Source organism: Neophocaena asiaeorientalis, unplaced genomic scaffold (assembly GCF_003031525.2).
Source record: "Neophocaena asiaeorientalis asiaeorientalis breed wild unplaced genomic scaffold, Neophocaena_asiaeorientalis_V1.1 scaffold9, whole genome shotgun sequence".
NCBI classification, from domain to species: Eukaryota; Metazoa; Chordata; class Mammalia; order Artiodactyla; family Phocoenidae; genus Neophocaena; species Neophocaena asiaeorientalis.
In genome coordinates this window covers 977,701-994,815 of record NW_020171825.1, presented here as the reverse complement: position 1 = coordinate 994,815, position 17,115 = coordinate 977,701, and the positions used below count along the sequence as shown (strand labels likewise).

Below are 17,115 nucleotides of genomic sequence, written 5' to 3'. Positions count from 1 at the left end.
ACTCCTATTATCCATATGTTGGATGTTCTTTATCTTTAGTATTTGCCATTTTCTCTTGCATTTTAGAAAAAAATTTCTTTTTTTTACATTTAAATTTTTAAAAAGTTTCTTCCTTTGACTTTCTGTCTCTTGTAAGTCATTATTTGTTTTCTTTATTCACTCTTATTTTCCCTCTAGTTTAGTCTTCACTTCCCAAATTATTTTCTTTTGCATTTCTAATTCTATCCTTAGGTCTATCACGTCTTTTCAGAGCATTTCTAATTCTGATATCTTATTTCATGTTTTCTTATTTTAAAATGTCTTTCAGCTTGTTTTTTTTTTGTTTTTTTTTTTTTTTTGGTACGCGGGCCTCTCACTGTTGTGGCCTCTCCCGTTGCGGAGCACAGGCTCCGGACGCGCAGGCTCAGTGGCCATGGCTCACGGGCCCAGCCGCTCCGCGGCATGTGGGATCTTCCTGGACCGGGGCATGAACCCATGTCCCCTGCATCGGCAGGCGGACTCTCAACCACTGTGCCACCAGGGAAGCCCTTTCAGCTTGTTTTGAAATAATAGGTGACAGTTTGATCTGCTGTGTTAGCATGTCTTTCTCGTGCTTTTTTCCCTCCATGGATGTTTTTTTAGTTCTTATTTTTTTCTTATAAAAACAGTGTATAGGATTTTACCTTGACACTTTTATTTTGCTTAGTTTTATGTGTGAAATTAGTTTTCCTCTATGTTGCTTTTTAAAGAGCTATATATTTTGTAAAATCAGTGATATATGTCTGAGAAGTTCAAATACTTGAACAGAGGTAGCAGGAAAAGGTTTATTCGTGGTCTTGAAAAGATGAATTAACCTTGTAATTTCTTTTATTCTTTTTGATACTCATATTGTTATCAACACATTCAGTGGGTAGCACTAATATGTGCTTTTGAGATAACTATATTAATTTTTGAAAGCTTTCTCACTGACTCAGTTTTTTATCTCATGTGCTAACTTCTCTGCACCAGTCCTGAAACTGGCCTTTTCTACTAGAAATTCTTTTTTCTTTTATCATGGAAAAAAATTAAAGTCCAGAGTCTAGGTCCTTCAGGCAGTTCAGCAGTTTTTCCATGGCTATGGCTCATGTCTGTCTGACCTTAGTTTTACAGTTATCCAAGTAGTAATTCCTTATGAACCTAAAATATATATGTTAAAAAAAAAAATGGGATTCATAGCTTAGCAATTTACTAACTGTCATGGTATTTCTAAGAATGAATTATGTATCATACATTTTAATTTTTACAGATGACGATTTCTGAATTTGCAACATAAAGCCTGTTGTAAATTAAATCTCTGTTTCCCTAGCACATTGCTCAAACCGAACTCTTTTCCCCATTCTTTTATCAAAATATGACCAGAACCATAAAATCACAGAATTTAGAAAATGAAAACAGTATTTTTTTTCTCTTCAGTCTTAGAGCAGTGATTTCAGCTTTTTGTAATTTCTCTCTTAGGTATCACTACAAAAGTGTTTCCAGTGATGAAAAAATTCCCACTTTTTTCATGACCATTATACATTTACCTGTATTTAGGTATTATATTTATCATTCATGGTAAATTTACAAGTTCCTTGAAAAGCATAGTTTGAGAAATACATTTTTTTGCTATGGCATGCTGAAGAGACTTACTGGTGATTAGGGAAAATGGGTAGCAAAAGATACAGGGTTAAGAATAGTAGAGTATTGAAAGGTTATTAGTGCATAAATTTTGGCCTTAAGTTCTAAGTCACACAAATCACTCTGGACAAAAACTCAGGACTTTTGAAACATGCTTCATCACTCTGCAATTACCATACTGTCTTATCCTTGCTTTTTTGGTCAAAGAATTACGGAAGTCAGAGCTATGATACTGCTTCCTTAATTTGCCTTAATTACATTTAAAGGCTAACCCAGGGAGTACTACCAAAACATAAAAAGATAAAGATAGAAAGGAAGTTAGTTTATTGAAACATCTGTTTGAGTAGTTACTCAGTGTACTACTGGCTATTTTTCTTTGTGTTGGATGGGAGAAAGAATAGTCACTAAATACTTGATGTGAGCTTTCTTTCTTGGTAATTTCACATTTTGGGGTGAGTAATTTTCCTCAAATTAGAATGCATGAAAAAAGTCTGGTTAATCAGTGGTTCCTGGTTGTTGGGCTCTTGTTAATCAGAAGTGTCATCATAATGTATTTTGGATGTTCTCATTTATGTATTTCTCCAGCTCTTTGTGTAGGTATTCTGATTCCTTGATTACATCTGCCTGGCATAGTGGTATTTAAAACAGCATTTATGATAAAAATTCCTCCATCTTAGCAAGTAAAATGAGAATATGGAAAGACAGTTGGTAGTTGAAACATGATTGTTTCCTCTTAGTGTTTATTGGGTTGTACGTTTGGGATAAATAGAAGTGAGTATGATTATTGCTCTGGTCCAAAACGACTAGTTTATCCAGCTAGAGACACAGAGTATGTGGAGGTGTAGTCTTACTACCACATTCCCCTCTTACAGAGCAGTTCCATTTTTTTATGTGCTTTACATTTTGGGGGTTTCACATAAATTGTTTTTTTTGGGGGGCTTCCCTGGTGGCGCAGTGGTTGGGGATCTGCCTGCCGGTGCAGGGGACACAGGTTCGTGCCCCGGTCCAGGAGGATCCCACATGCCGCGGAGCGGCTGGGCCCGTGAGCCATGGCCACTGAGCCTGCGCGTCCGGAGCCTGTGCTCTGCAACGGGAGAGGCCACAACAGTGAGAAGCCTGCGTATGGCCAAAAAAAAAAAAAAAAAAAAAAATTTTTTTTTTTTTTTTTTTTTTTTTTTTAAAGAAAATGAGGTTCTGTTAAAACTACATACAAACATTTGATGGAGAGGTACTTAATGAGCATCTGTTATGGCTGAAGAGGTTTCTTATCTAGCATTCTGTTATTGTAACACTGGTAAGTGTTGGTATTTTGGTTCCTGTAACGTATTTTGGGGTCCTGTGGACCTAGCTGTCTTATTATTCTAGTGTTCTCTTTTTATCAGGACTTCTGGGTAGGGGACAAGAACTAACAGTTGTGGCACTCAGCTTCGTGTTTTATATTATTATTTATTCAGTCCTTCAGTCAAACTTGCATGGTGGTTATTACCCCCTTGTCACACAAAGAAAAGAGGCTTTAAACTCAAAATCTAAAAATTCCCCTTCTGTCTTGTTTTTGGGCAGGAGGGAAAGTATACATCCTGAGTTTAAAGGCATTGGCTTTTCTGTACATTTTATCTGAATGATTTCATCTACAATTTTTAATTCCACCCTTTATTTGATGCCTTTAAAAATCTGTATCTCAGCCTGGACCTATCCTCTAACCTCTGGACCTCTCTGTCTCCTGAACATGGGCACTTGACTATCCCACAGGCATCTCACCTCAGCACGTGTAAAGTTGAAACTGTCATATCACCTCCCAAATATTTATCTCTTCATATATTCCTTTTGTTGTGTCCCTGCTCTACTTCCTCCTCCTGCTCTGGGTGGGTTTAATCCTCTTTGCTCACAATGGCTGAGAGCAATCCAAACACCACACTGCAGTAGGTACTCTGGATGATATTCTCATAAGGAGAATGAAGCTCCTTTCTAAAGCCGAGAGTCTTTTCAGGCAGCAGTGCCAGTAGGTAGAATATGAGATGTAAATTATATGATTTATTCGTTATACTGACCCTGACCAAAGGTCATGGGAGAATCAGCAGTTAGGTAACTTACTATGATGATGCCCTGCATACAATCTGATTTTTCCTTTTTCATAGTTAACTTCCGTTCTTTACCTAATGACCTCATTCTTTACCTCAGCAAACCCCCTTTTCACTTCTCTGGACCATGCCCTACAGTGGCACTAACTCCATCGGTATTTTTTTCTGTCCTTAATTAGTATTCATTAGCATTTTGTTTACTTTAATATCATATACACAGAGAGGTGGACCCATTGCTGGGGAACTAATCGTGATTTATATAGAGTAGTTTTGATTGAAATCATAACTCTGCCTGGTAAATTCCTACTGTATTCTTTACTCATTTCTTATAGTCACAAGGATGTAAACATTGCATACTTTATTTTGTCTATTTCTCTGAGGTACTGGTGATCTGTTTCATGTTCCCTTGAATTAGTTGATATTCTGTGGTTTTCATCCATGTTATCCCCTACACTTAGCTCAAAGCCTGGCACAAAGTTGGCATGTTAAAGTAGGCACTGTGCTGCAGGGTATTGAGAATACAAAGATTTATAAGGCATTTTAAAGGTGAACTTACTGTTTAGTTTGGGTGGCAGAATACTAGATATAACTACACCACCATTCAAGTTGCTTTTCCAAAGAATACTGTTAATATCAAGTAGGAGTTCTTCATTACTTTTAGTTATTTTTCTTTGACCTGACTTTCATATACCTTTGTGCACATATACTATATGCAACACAGTATTATATATTGTAATATATTAGCTCAAATCCTTGCTTTTAAGTTGTTCTTGGTCTGTGAGTAACTAGTAAATATACATATGGGTTTTTCTTTTTATAAAATTGTGACTCCATATCAAGCACTGAAATGTTTTTGTTATAAATTTATACTGGCATTTCTTCACAGGCAGCAGCAGATGTCATCTTCATTGGACCTGATACACATGCTATTCAAGCCATGGGTGACAAGATTGAAAGCAAATTATTAGCTAAGAACGCAAAGGTTAACACAATCCCTGGCTTTGATGGAGTGGTCAAGGTGAGAAACTGTTTTACTCTAATCTTTATAGTGCATGTCCTGAAGTCAAACATTTTGTCAAAAGTGTAAGATAAAATGCAATTTTTGCTTTTTAAAGTATTCATGTATAGATTAAACAAATCAATGTTGTTTACACTTGGATTATTTTGAATAGCGTAAGTTAAAAAGAGCAAGAAGCCCCTGAAGCATTGTATTTAATGATCAGTGTTGACTTTCACTTTCATAGGAGAAAACTTGGTGATATAAAAATGTGCTGTTAGATGTGTGGATTTCATTTGTTGGTGGTATATATTTAATGTTTGAAACATTATGATGTTATCTGTATCTTTACGGTGAGCTTCTGTCCGTATGCATAAAATGTGAATTGTAAACTTGTTTGGTATAGCTGTGTGTCACTGTAGATCCCAAGCACTACTCCTCAACCAGCAAGCCGTTTTTGCAGCTGAAGTCTTCTAAGGAAGACGTGCAGAAGTTGGAGTATGTGTCTCCCCTTCCTCTCTGTGCTCCTCCCCACTGCCGAAAATTATTCATTTTTTTTCTCATGAGAAAAGAGTCCCTTTGTAGACTTGAATTAGTCTGCAGGAACTCTTCATCTCAGTGTTTCTTATTGTACCTTCTGGGCTGGGCAGTTCTTCATTGTGCTGGATTATTTCATGAATTACAGGACAGTTAGCAAGCATGGCCCCTGGTTAGTAAATATCCTCAGCTTCTTGCCCATATTTACCTATATTTACTCAATATGTATTCATCCATTTTTTTCCCTTCTCTCATCTTACAAAGAATAGATGTTCCCTATCCTCTGTAAAGCCAATTCTTCCTCTTATGCTCTAGATGTACCCTTTATAGACTTCATGGGCTACAGTCTTCAGTCATTGTCTTTCCTCTCTTCTGTGTCTTAAAATTCTCCTTGTCTTTTAACGCCTTTCCATTATTATTGCTATTAAAAATGCTCAATCAGTCAAAAATGTACTCATCCCTGAGCTAAGTGGGAAGCACCTGATGATAAAAGAAATCCGTGGTCCCTCACACCATGGTGCTTCCAGTTTAGTGGAAAGAAATACGTGTTCCTCCTCTTCAGAGAGCACAGTAGCCTCTTGTCACTCCACAGCTGGAAGAATTGTCCTCACTTGCTTTCATTTCCACACTTTCCCCCTTATCTTTAGTATACATCTGGCTTCTTTCCTCATTCCCACTGAAATTTCTCTTGAAAAGGCTACCAGCAACCTGTCCCTCTCATGAAATCCAGTGTGTAATTTTTTTTTTACATCTTTATTGGAGTATAATTGCTTTACCATTGGTGTGTTAGTTTCTGCTTTATAACAAAGTGAATCAGTTATACATATACATATGTTCCCATATCTCTTCCCTCTCAGTGTGTATTTTTTAATCCTGGTCTTCTCAGTCTCTTCAAAGCATTTCAGTCTCTTGGTTACTCTTTCCTTCTCGAAATACTCACTTCTGGCACATTACTCCATTCCAGTTTTGTTTTTGTATTTTTGGCTTGTTTAAATGCTTCTTCTTAGTTTCATGCTGATTATTCTTCCTACCTTTGTCCCTTAAATGTTGGTTTTACTATGGGTTTTCTCTTATTGGACAAACTCATTCTAAGCAATATAACTTACTTTTATGGCTTCACATCTCACACCTGTATATCTGTTCTAGACATTGCCTTAGAACTGCATATCCAGTTGCTTCTTAAACAGGTCTACCTGATGCCTTTGAGGCACCATAAAAGTAACAAGTTGAAGCTGAACTCATCGTTTTCTCTCTAGCCAGGGATTGGCATTCTGTGTGGCTCCAGGCACTCCTGTTTTTGTAAATAAAATTTTATTGGAACACAGCCATGCTCTTTCCTTTATATGTTGTCCATGGCTGCTTTTCCATGATAATGGCTGAGTTGAGTAATTGTGTCAGAGACCCACAAAGTCTGGAATATTTACTACCTGGCCTATTCAGAAAAAGTTTGCTGACTCCTGCTGTAAACTTCTCATTTTTTCCTTTCTTGCCTGAGAAGGTGCTGGCATTTTCCACACCATTTCACAAGCTAGAAGCTTGGAGTTCCTAATAAATACCGCTACAGAGAATTCACTTAAGTATCTTTCTGATCTATTACTTTTATTTTTTTCCTCACACTAATTCCAAGTTCCAACTAACATCATATAGTCTGGATTACTTCATCAGCCTTCCAATTGCTCTCCCTGTAGCCAGTCTTTTTTATTTTTTAAATATTTATTTATTTGGCTGCGCCGAGTCCTAGTCAGGGCATGGGGGATCTTTAGTGCGGCATGCGAAGTCTTAGTTGCGGTGTGTGGGATCTAGTTCCCTGACCAGGGATCGAACCTGGGCCCCTTGCACTGGGAGCGCAGAGTCCTAGCCTCTGGACCACCAGGGAAGTCCCCTTGTAGCCAGTCTTGGTCCCGTCCAGTTAAATTTCGACACTAAAGCTTGAGTGATGTTTCAGAAATCCAGATTTGATCACATGCCTGTGTTTAAAAACTCTTGAATGACTACTCATTTAAATCCTTTGAATAGCTGGCCTTTGTTTCTCTCTTCAAACTGATACTGTGCCAGCTTACCCTTGGCACTGGATGTACCGACCATGTATGACATCTTTTAGATTTTTGAAACTTCTGTTCATAATTCTGACACATGAGTGTTGATTCTGCTTCGGTCTTCACTCCTGACTGTCTTCTACACATAGTTTAGGTCTTGGCTTAAACATACATTTCTCACAGAGGCATTCCTTGACTGTATGTGTTAGATTAAGGCCTCTACTGAATTTTCCCTTAATACCCTGTACTTCATTTACCACATTTAAAATTATTTGTTTACTTATCTATTCAGTAAATATTTAACAAGTGCACACTGTTTGTCTAACATTGTTTGAAGTGCTATGGATATAGGATATAGTAGGGATCAAAGCAGACCAAAACAAAAAAATATTCCTGCCCTCATTGAGCTTTTGCTATAGAAAAAGGAGACAAATAATAAATAATAAAATAAGAAACATAAGACAGGGAACGGGGAGAGGGAATGTTGGAGGGTAGGATACCTGTTGTTTGAATACCTCTTTTAAGTTCTTTTGCGTATATACTCAGGAGTAGAATTGCTGGGTCATATGATAAGTCTATGCTTAACTTTTTGAGGAACTTCCAGGCGTCCAAGCCTTTGTGTAATCCACTCCTCTTCAGTTTGGGTAAAACCTGTGATTCGCTTCTCTAACTAAGAGACTATGGCAAAGGGTGATGGCACGTCACTCCCTTAATTAAGTTACATTATATGGCAAAGGTGATGGAATATCACTGCGTTCACTTACGTTAATAGGGCAAAGTAATTGAGTGTCACTCCTGTGATTATGTTTTATCATAAAAGACTCCATTTTAGGAGACTAGAGAACAGATTCTAGGTGCTGGCTTGATGAAGGGAACAGCCATATTGAGGAAACCCACATGGCAGTGAACTGCAGACAGCTTCTGAGCATCTAAGTAAAGATGATCTCTATTCGAGAGCCAGCAAAACGGTGGGGCCCTCAGTCTTACAGCCTCAAGGAAATAAATTCTGCCAGTCACCTGAATGAACTTGGATTTGTCCCCAGTTGAGCCTCCAAATGCAAATGCAGTCTGGCCCATACCTTGATTGCAGCCTTGAAAGGCCCTGAGCAGAGTATGACAAGTTTTTTCTTTATTAGGCTGTCAACTATTGGGTTTTAGTCCTTCTTTACATTCTCGTTTTAGAGAGTTTGGGTAGTGGTTTTATGAACCTTGGTCTATTCAGCCCTAATACTTCCGGTATAATTGTTTTTTTTTCCTGAGCAAGAAATCTGGCCTTCTTGAGATCGTCAGTTTGGGCTTGATTTAGTCACAAGGGTAGTGATGAGTCAGAGTCCAGATTAATTCTGTCTTGATGATTAGTAGCAGAGTCCTCAGGAGTTCAAGGACAAGGTCATTAGGAGAGCATTTGATCTGGGAATTCTGTTTGCATTGTAGATTCTTTCTTATGAAGTCAGTGTGTGTAGTGTCTCATAGGAGGAAGGAATGTTCCTTGAATAAAGGTTCAAAGGTGACAGTAGGGGGCTGGGACACGGGAAATGTGAGGAATATTAGAGATAACCATTATCTGAGTAATTTGTTGTCGCTGAGAGAGAGCTTCTGTAATGATGGAGGGATTTAAGTTTGATAGTATACCGCCAGTATCAATAAGTAATAATTAGTGAAATTTCTCCTTTTGAGTTGATGACTGAAATGGGTACTTGATTCGCTTTTGGAACATAGCCTGTTATATTTTTTTCCGTCATTTTCTTGGCTAATACAGAACAATTGTTTACTCATTGTTACTTCTGGTTGTAAAATCTGCAGGTGTCTTTATCAAAAGACTGATATTAATTTCTGGAGCGGGAGCATCTAATTTTATCTGTAAGGCCATTAGTTTATTCTGCACCTAGTAATGCAGAACACTAGGTGTTTGAGAGTTTGCTTCCCTGTTTTCCCCTAAGGTGTGCCTCTCAGATGAATCATTCATACCAAAAGCTGATGAAAGAGTCTATTATAATTCTAAACTATCCGTGGTGAAATTATGCCATCTAGAAAGATAAGAACATGAATTTGAGTTACAGATTTAATACATTTGAGGAGTAGTCTGACTTACAGCACAGGCATCCTGAGACAAACCTGTTTACGAAAGTCTTGCAGTGGCTTACCAAATAATGGTTGGCCATCTCTAACTGCAGACCTGACAGTGTGCAGTGCCTTGGTGGTTTAGGATTTGGAGGGGAGATCTCTTCCAGACTCAGACTCCCATGGACAAAAAAAATGAGTCAAGACAGGGGAAAATTTTCAAGGTTTTGATATGGGTTTCAAGGCAAATTTTGTCCTATTTGGATACCCTTGAAACCTTCTGAAGTCACTGGCTCCTGGACACATGAACATGAACTTATAGGTCCTATGCTTGTCTTCTTCCATATGAACTTCGTCTTATGGACTCAGAACAAAAAATGTTGAGGGGGCTTCCCTGGTGGCGCAGTGGTTGAGAGTCCACCTGCCGATGCAGGGGACGCGGGTTCATGCCCCGGTCCGGGAAGATCCCACATGCCGCGGAGCGGCTAGGCCTGTGAGCCATGGCCGCTGAGCCTGCGCATCCGGAGCCTGTGCTCCGCAACGGGAGAGGTCACAGCAGTGAGAGGCCCGCGTACTGCAAAAAAAAAAAAACAAAAACAAAAAAACAAAAATGTTGAGGATTTTTTGAAGCTCTCCCCAATGTGAGATTTTTCTCACCATTGTGGTTGGGGAGACCCCTGAGCGTGGGGGGCTCAGTGGGCATCAGAGGAGCACTGCAGTTTTTGAAGCTAGGATCTTGAACTGTGGCTTTTAGTAGGTCTTGAACTGATTCCAGTGGAACCTCCAAGATTGCTTCAAGGTGATGGTATCCTTTACTGTAGTAGGTAGTAAACTTGGTTTTGCTTGATCAACAGGTTTTTTTGGTTGTCTTTTCAGGGAGGCTGCATTTGACAATCTGCATTTGAATTTCCAACCTCGGTTAATTTGGAAAATAGGGAAAAGTAGAAAGTTGAAGAAAATAAATCCACTCTCTTGTCAGTGTTGTCTCCTGGTATGCCTTAGGTGATTTTTTAAGATCCTGTTACACTCTCAAATGATGATAGACTCTCATTACCTGTGTTAAGTATGGTATACAGTTCCTAACACCTCTTGTCTGAATTAATTTGTTAAACCACAACTGAACCTGCAGGATATAGTTTTCAGATAAGCATTTAAAAATGACTGTAAGGAATGCCCCTTCGTTTTTCAGACAAATGTTAATACTAGTTTTATTTATAGTTTGCTTTTAATTATTTCTGATATGAGACTACATTTTTTTTTTCTGTTAAATTTGGTTACTTTAGAATCCTTGTGTAGTAATTCCACATTCATTTGGAACTTCACTACTTTTCACATTTTGTAGTTTAGATTTGTTAGGTAAAAGATTGCTTTTGGTGGTATCTATGCAGATAGAGGTTTGCTGATGCAGATAAATAGTGTAAATTTTTGGAATACCTTGTCGTTTTAGCAACTGCATTAAGCAATACTTTTGCATTGGAAGACTATGTGCTAATTATAGATAATTCCATCTTTTAAAAATCCATATGTTTTTTTTTCTCCCATTGATCTGTGGTATTTTTAAAGCAATTCTTTTTTTTTTTTAACAATTCTTTTTCTTGGCAACTATAGTCTACTTTTTTTCCTCCAAGTACTTGAGTAAATTAATGTGGTTTCAGTTTGTTATATTTCTCCTTAAAACATTTGTTCCTTTTCCATTTGATTATTTTGAATGTTATTGGGACGTTATATGGAGATGGTTTCCCACATTCTTTTAAAACATTGTGTGTAGTACTTAAGGAGTCTTCTGGAACGGTTTCCTTTTGTCTTGTTCTTGAGTTACCCTTTTCATTAGAGAGAAACTAATGTTTTAAAGTGTCATTTAAAGTAGTCAAGTATTCAAGTAGTCATCTGGTATGAGTATTTGCCTTTCATTTTCTTCAGTATCTTATTAACTTGATCTCAGGAACTTGAGAGCAGAATGAATGAAGAGTGTTCATCTGAAGCTGTTGGAAGACAGGGTTGGAATCCCAGCCCACTTGTTTAGCGAAAAATAACAAGCCGCAGACGCTGATTTCAAAGAGCTTCAAGTCCCCTTAGGTCCCCTTAGGGAGACCTACAGATAGACAGGCAATTTAATACATTTTAATAATGTGAAGCTCAGAGTATGTTGGGCCCATGTAGGAGGGGCACCTACCCTAGTTTAAGGGCGTCGTGGCAGAACTTCCAATGGAAGGATATTTAAGGGATAACCTGAAGTCTGAGTAGTAGTGAGTTAGCTAAAAAGCAAGGGGAATTGATGGAGATGCAGCATTATGGTCAGTGAAAATATCTTGTGAAAGCTTGGAGCTGGGAGACCGTGAGAACTTTAGCAAACTGCAGGTATGCAAGTGTGAGGGGTTGTAGTTAAGACAGGGCTGGAGAGAGAATTAGGATCCAGATATGTATGACTTTGAATGCTATGCATCTGGATGTGGAGGTTATTTTTGTGCCTTTGGGAGCTTCTGAATGGTTTCATGCAGAAGAGTTATTTAACATGATAAAAATTGTGGAATTAGAAAACTTATTTTGATTGTGATGTGGAAAATGGATTGGAGCAGTGCAAAACTTGAGGTTGGTAGACAAATTAGAATGCTCTTCCTTTAACCCAGACAAGAAATGTTAGGGGGCCTAAAATAAGGTATTAGGATGGAGCCAAGTAGATGGTATAGGGAGACACTGGAAGTTGAATCTGTAAGATTTTGTGATGTTAGATGTCAGGTGTGAAGCAGAGGGAGGAATCAACAAAGATTAAATTGCTGCATTTGGTTCTAATACCTACCAGTTTACCAGGAAATTTATTAGACTTCTCTGAGTTTCTCGTGTTCTGTTTATAAATTATAAATTACGCAGTGTAGGTTTATAAATTATGTTTATAAATTTTATAAATTATGTAGTGTAGGTTTAAAGTAGTAATTGTTTTTATCACCTGATTAGCCAGATTTTAAACACTGCACTTTTGCTTTAGCAGAAAGAGCCAAATAATAACAACAAAAAACTAGTGTGAAGGGAATCATTTAAAAAACCAAAAAATCGGAAAGCTGTGTCCTAGTAATTAAAAAGTACAACATTAGACATCAGTATCCTTTTCTCCTGCTAAACTGAGAATAACTTTCCTGATGATGCTTCAAAGGCTTTATATTTTTGAAAAAGGGTTCAGTTATGTTTATTATGCTGTTTTACAATAAGAGAAACGTGTACTAAATTTTAGATTTGAAAATATCAATAAATTAAAAGAGTCTTCTGTTTGACCTGGAATTATCTGGAAAATAGAATCAGCTGGAACCTATCTCCTGAACCCAGGATTGTTGAAACTTTTGCTTTACTTTGTATATGAATGCAGAATAGTTTGAGGATGCTTTTTGTGTACAGATAGAGCTTTTACCCATAGTTGTCTTTTTTTTTGTTTTGATGTGGACCTTTTTTAAAGTCTTTATTGAATTTGTTACAGTATTGCTTCTGTTTTATGTTTTGGTTTTTTGGCCACTGAGGCATGCATGTGGGATCTTAGCTTCCAACCAGGGATTGAACCTGCACCCCCTGCACTGGAAGGCGAAGTCTTAACCACTGGACCGCCAGGGAAGCCCCATGCCCATTGTGTCTTGAAGCAATGATTTTTTTGTTTTCTTCAGAAACAGTCACTGATTTGTTCAGAACCAGCTGAGGAAAGTAAACTAAGTAGCTTCCCATACTGATGAGTAGCAGGACTCTCATCCAGTGAGTACAGAATTCAGGGTTGGTAAGTAGGCTGTATGTAGCAAGTGAGAAGGGAGAGGTGTGGCCTGAATTGTGGGTGGTGGAGCCAGTATTGGACACTACTGTCACTGTAGAAATAAATTGGGTGTTTAACATCAGGGAGGACTACTTGAATTTGCCTGTCTTTGTTATAGATTTTACTTCCCTTCCCTGCCCAAGAAGGACCCTGCTTACCAGCTGTAAAGAGTACTCGGATCATCTGATCCAGTGAAGGGCACTGGAGGTACAAGTGCACACTTTTTCAGTATTGTAGTGCCAGTATTAGTTCTGTATCATACAGGTTCAGAGAGTGAGTGATGACCACAGGATAGGACAACCAAGGGCAGGCAGGAAAGGAACAAACTTGATAGTTGGGGGTGCGGGCTGCCCATTTTATCACATATTGCCAACCTTAACTGAGTGCTTACTATTTGCCAGACTCTGTTCTAGTGTGTTTCAGCTGTTACTAATTTCATCTTCTTAATAACCCTATGAGATATTATGTCCATCTTACAGATGAGGAAACCTAATTCCATAGAGGCATACTGGTAGGTAATGCGTTCACTGTCACTGAGCCAGCATTGGAGCCTATGCCTTTGGGCTCCAGTATCTATGCTCTTAGCTGCTGGACTTTGCTGTCTCACAGGTGGGTGCTACAGACCATTAACAGATAAATTGGGCCTGCAGAAAAAGCATCCAAGTTTTTTAGCTCCTTTTTACATTGTTGTGATCTACTTATTTGGTTATAGCAGCATCACCTACCTCTCCCATCATACTCTCTATAAAACAGAATTTTTTACTGTTTTATTCTTCAGTTGGATGATAGAGCTCACTTAATGTAAGCTGTGCTGAAATAGAGGAGTAGAAGAAATGGTTACTGGTTCTGTTGGCTTCTTTCCTCTTTCTCCATTTCTTGAACTGCTGCTGTTTTAGAATTATGTAGCTTAATACTGTCCTGCAACTCTTTCCTCGTCAGATGATTGTTGGTCTTTTTCTTGTTGGTTCAATTTTTTTTTTTTTTTTTTTACTACAAAAATTTTTTCTACCTATAGCCCTACAGGGAAGTTATACTGTGGGATGTGTCAGTGCCATTGAATTTGGAGCTATTGGGCTGGCCAAAAAGTTCGTTTGGGTTTTTCTGTAACATTGCACGGCAAAACCCGAATGAACTTTTTGGCCAACCCCAACACATAGGACCTTTTTATCTCTTTAAAAGTAGTTTTGTATATGTGCTGAAAGAACATATTGGAGCTAGGTATACTTAATAGTTTATTGTTGAAACTGATAATAGAGATTTTTAATGTCTAGTACATAATATATGCTCAATTAAATATTTTGGGATGAATGAATGACAAGTGAAAAATTAATTTTAAAGACAGTTTGATTTTACTTGGAAGGTCATTTAGTAGAATTTGCTTTTCATAGTAAGAAAACTTAAGCATACTGATTAGTTAAAACACAAGATTGTTTTGTGGCAGTTTATTGAAGTGTTGGATTTGTAGCAGCTAAAGAATTTTTAGAAGTTTTGCTTTGTGTAAACATGTATCTCTCTGTACACAGTCCATCCATAATATGTATATATAAATACGTATTACAATATTACTAATGAACTAACATTGCCTGTTAGTTTTTTCAAGGTAATGAACCTTTTAGATAGCAGTGTTTTTTCTCTCTGAGTATCTTTTGCAAATATACTATTACACTTTTGAAAGAAAAGACATGTTAAAAGTTTCCTTCTAGTCTTCTTATAATCCAGTCTCCATGAGCCAGCACTCTTCCTGTGTTTTGTTCGCGAGGCACTAATTGTCCGCATTTGGCAGGTTTAACACTTCCTGACAGAGAGGCTATTAAGGGGAAGTATTCTCCAATAACTGTCACTGGCTTGAACAAAGAACCTTCAAACTCAATGTGTGGAAACCACTAACATTATTAAATGACCCTTTTCATGGATTTTTATCCCTTTAAGCTAAAATTTGGAGAATGTAAGGTCAGTGAAAACAGCAAGGTGTAATAAAGCAGTAAACCTTGATTTTTTGTGGGGGTAGAATGGAAAGTATAGATTTATCTCTGACTTGAAAACAATTGTTATTTGGAAAATCTCATTAGCAGATGTGACTGCTTGGAGTTAAAAAAAAAAAAAAAAGACTTAAAACTGATGTTGCTTTCAGGACTGCTTTGAACTTAACAAGCACCTATTTGTGGAGCAGACTGGCTAATGAAAGGAAATTAAATTTTTCTGACAACTTCCCCTGCCAACCTCCTTATTCAGGGGATGTTATTAGGTACTGAAGACTTTTAAGGAAGATTTTTTTTTTTTATTAGACATGAATGAAGCAGTTATAAACATCCCCCGCCCTCCCATTTGGGGGGGAGGATGCTGACATGGTTACTCTACATTTTTAAAGTATTAGCTTAAAAGCTTAAAAAATACCAACCTTTACTTTGATATTTTAAAGTTATTTTCTAAAAATTCAGGCATTCTTACCAGCTGATGGTTTCAAAACATTATTGTCATTCCCTGTAATAGTTTAGTGTATGTCACTGAATTATTTAAAAAGTTAAATTTACTAGGATTTACTTGGACTTACAATCTTTTCAGCTTTCTCTTTACTGTTATCTGGGGGAAATGTCCTGTGTTGGACGTGTTAGGTGAGAATTAATGATGGTTTAGATTCAAGGGAAGTTTTGGTCCATTCAGTGGCATTGGTTGATATTTAGCAGTAAGTAATCCTTACATTCATAAACTTTTACCTTGTGCTGTTTTATTTATTTTTATTTTTAAAATTTTTATTGAAGTAGAGTTGATTTACAGTGTTACCTTGTACTGTTTTAGAATGCCTTTTCTTTCCTTGGCTTTTTGGAAGGCCCCCCCCCCCCACTAGATGGTTCATTGAATTTCAGGTTTTAATTTACATTAACAAGATGTAACTGGTAAAGATAAAATATGTACCCCCCAAAAAAAAGAAAGAAAAAAGAAAAAGTAATGGAGATTACTAAAGGAATTTTTTGAGGGGAACAATTGGCAATTCCTATAGATACTAGAAATTTACTTTTTTGTTTCTGGAAAATCTGTTGATCTCCTCCCAAACAATAGAGAATCAACTCCCCCTGCTGACAGAATCAAGGAAAACATGACATATAAATATCAGAGACAGAAACAAGCTGGCTGTGGACAAGCTTTAATGATCTGATTTATGGTTCAGTATTGATTGTAAACATCTAAATTCTGCCGTTAAATTCCAGCAACTGCACCAAATCACTTGGCAATTCTGGTAGTGCTTCCTGCCAGCTCATTTCAAACTGCTTTGAGTTTCTTAATATAATAAGGATGAGGTAGAATTTACATTCCACTTATGGTATTAATTTTACATTTCTCTGAATAAAAAGAGTTAGAAGGTTGTAAAATTGAACATTAAATGAATCGGAGGAGGCAGTAGTACAATATATGACTGCCCTAAAGACATTGTGCAATGGTTGATGGGATTAATGTTGGGTCTCATTTCCTGCTTTTACAGGATGCAGATGAAGCTGTCAGAATTGCAAGGGAAATTGGTAAGTTCTTAAATTAACTTTGGTAGGATTTCTATGTCTTTTAGCAGATATGGTTGAGTAAACATGTAATACGTAATTCCCGAAGAGCAAATAATAGTTTAATAGTTTCAGGTTTCTGATTACTTGTTCCTCTGGAAGAATTTATTAGCGGAATTACCATATTCTATTATTAAAGGGAACTTTAAAGAGTAATTTGACCTTAATTATAGTTCCTTTGTAAGAGAAAATCACTGGCTAATTAAAAGAAGGAATTGTCTTAATAGTTCTTGAGATTGGATGTAATGTAAATTTATATATATGTAGTTGAATGCAACTTACTAAAGGACATACGTGATTAACATGAAGATTTCATATTTGACAAGGCTCTTCAAGTTTTTACCTTTTCCTAAGAATTTAAATATCAACTTAAAAATCTTGCTAGGAAAGAGAAAATAGGATGTGAGAACAGAATATTCTAAATTGGAGTAAA

The 17,115-nt window shown here is 37.3% G+C and overlaps 1 protein-coding gene across 1 annotated transcript in view; it reads left to right on the top strand.

The window, feature by feature from the left end:
* Window positions 1-17,115, top strand: part of PCCA (propionyl-CoA carboxylase subunit alpha) — a 353,227-nt gene that overhangs the window by 96,258 nt on the left and 239,854 nt on the right. Inside the window, exons 7-8 of the mRNA XM_024739985.1 lie at window positions 4,600-4,731; window positions 16,610-16,646. Coding sequence (XP_024595753.1) covers window positions 4,600-4,731; window positions 16,610-16,646 — 169 coding nt within the window. The remainder of the gene's footprint in view (window positions 1-4,599; window positions 4,732-16,609; window positions 16,647-17,115) is intronic.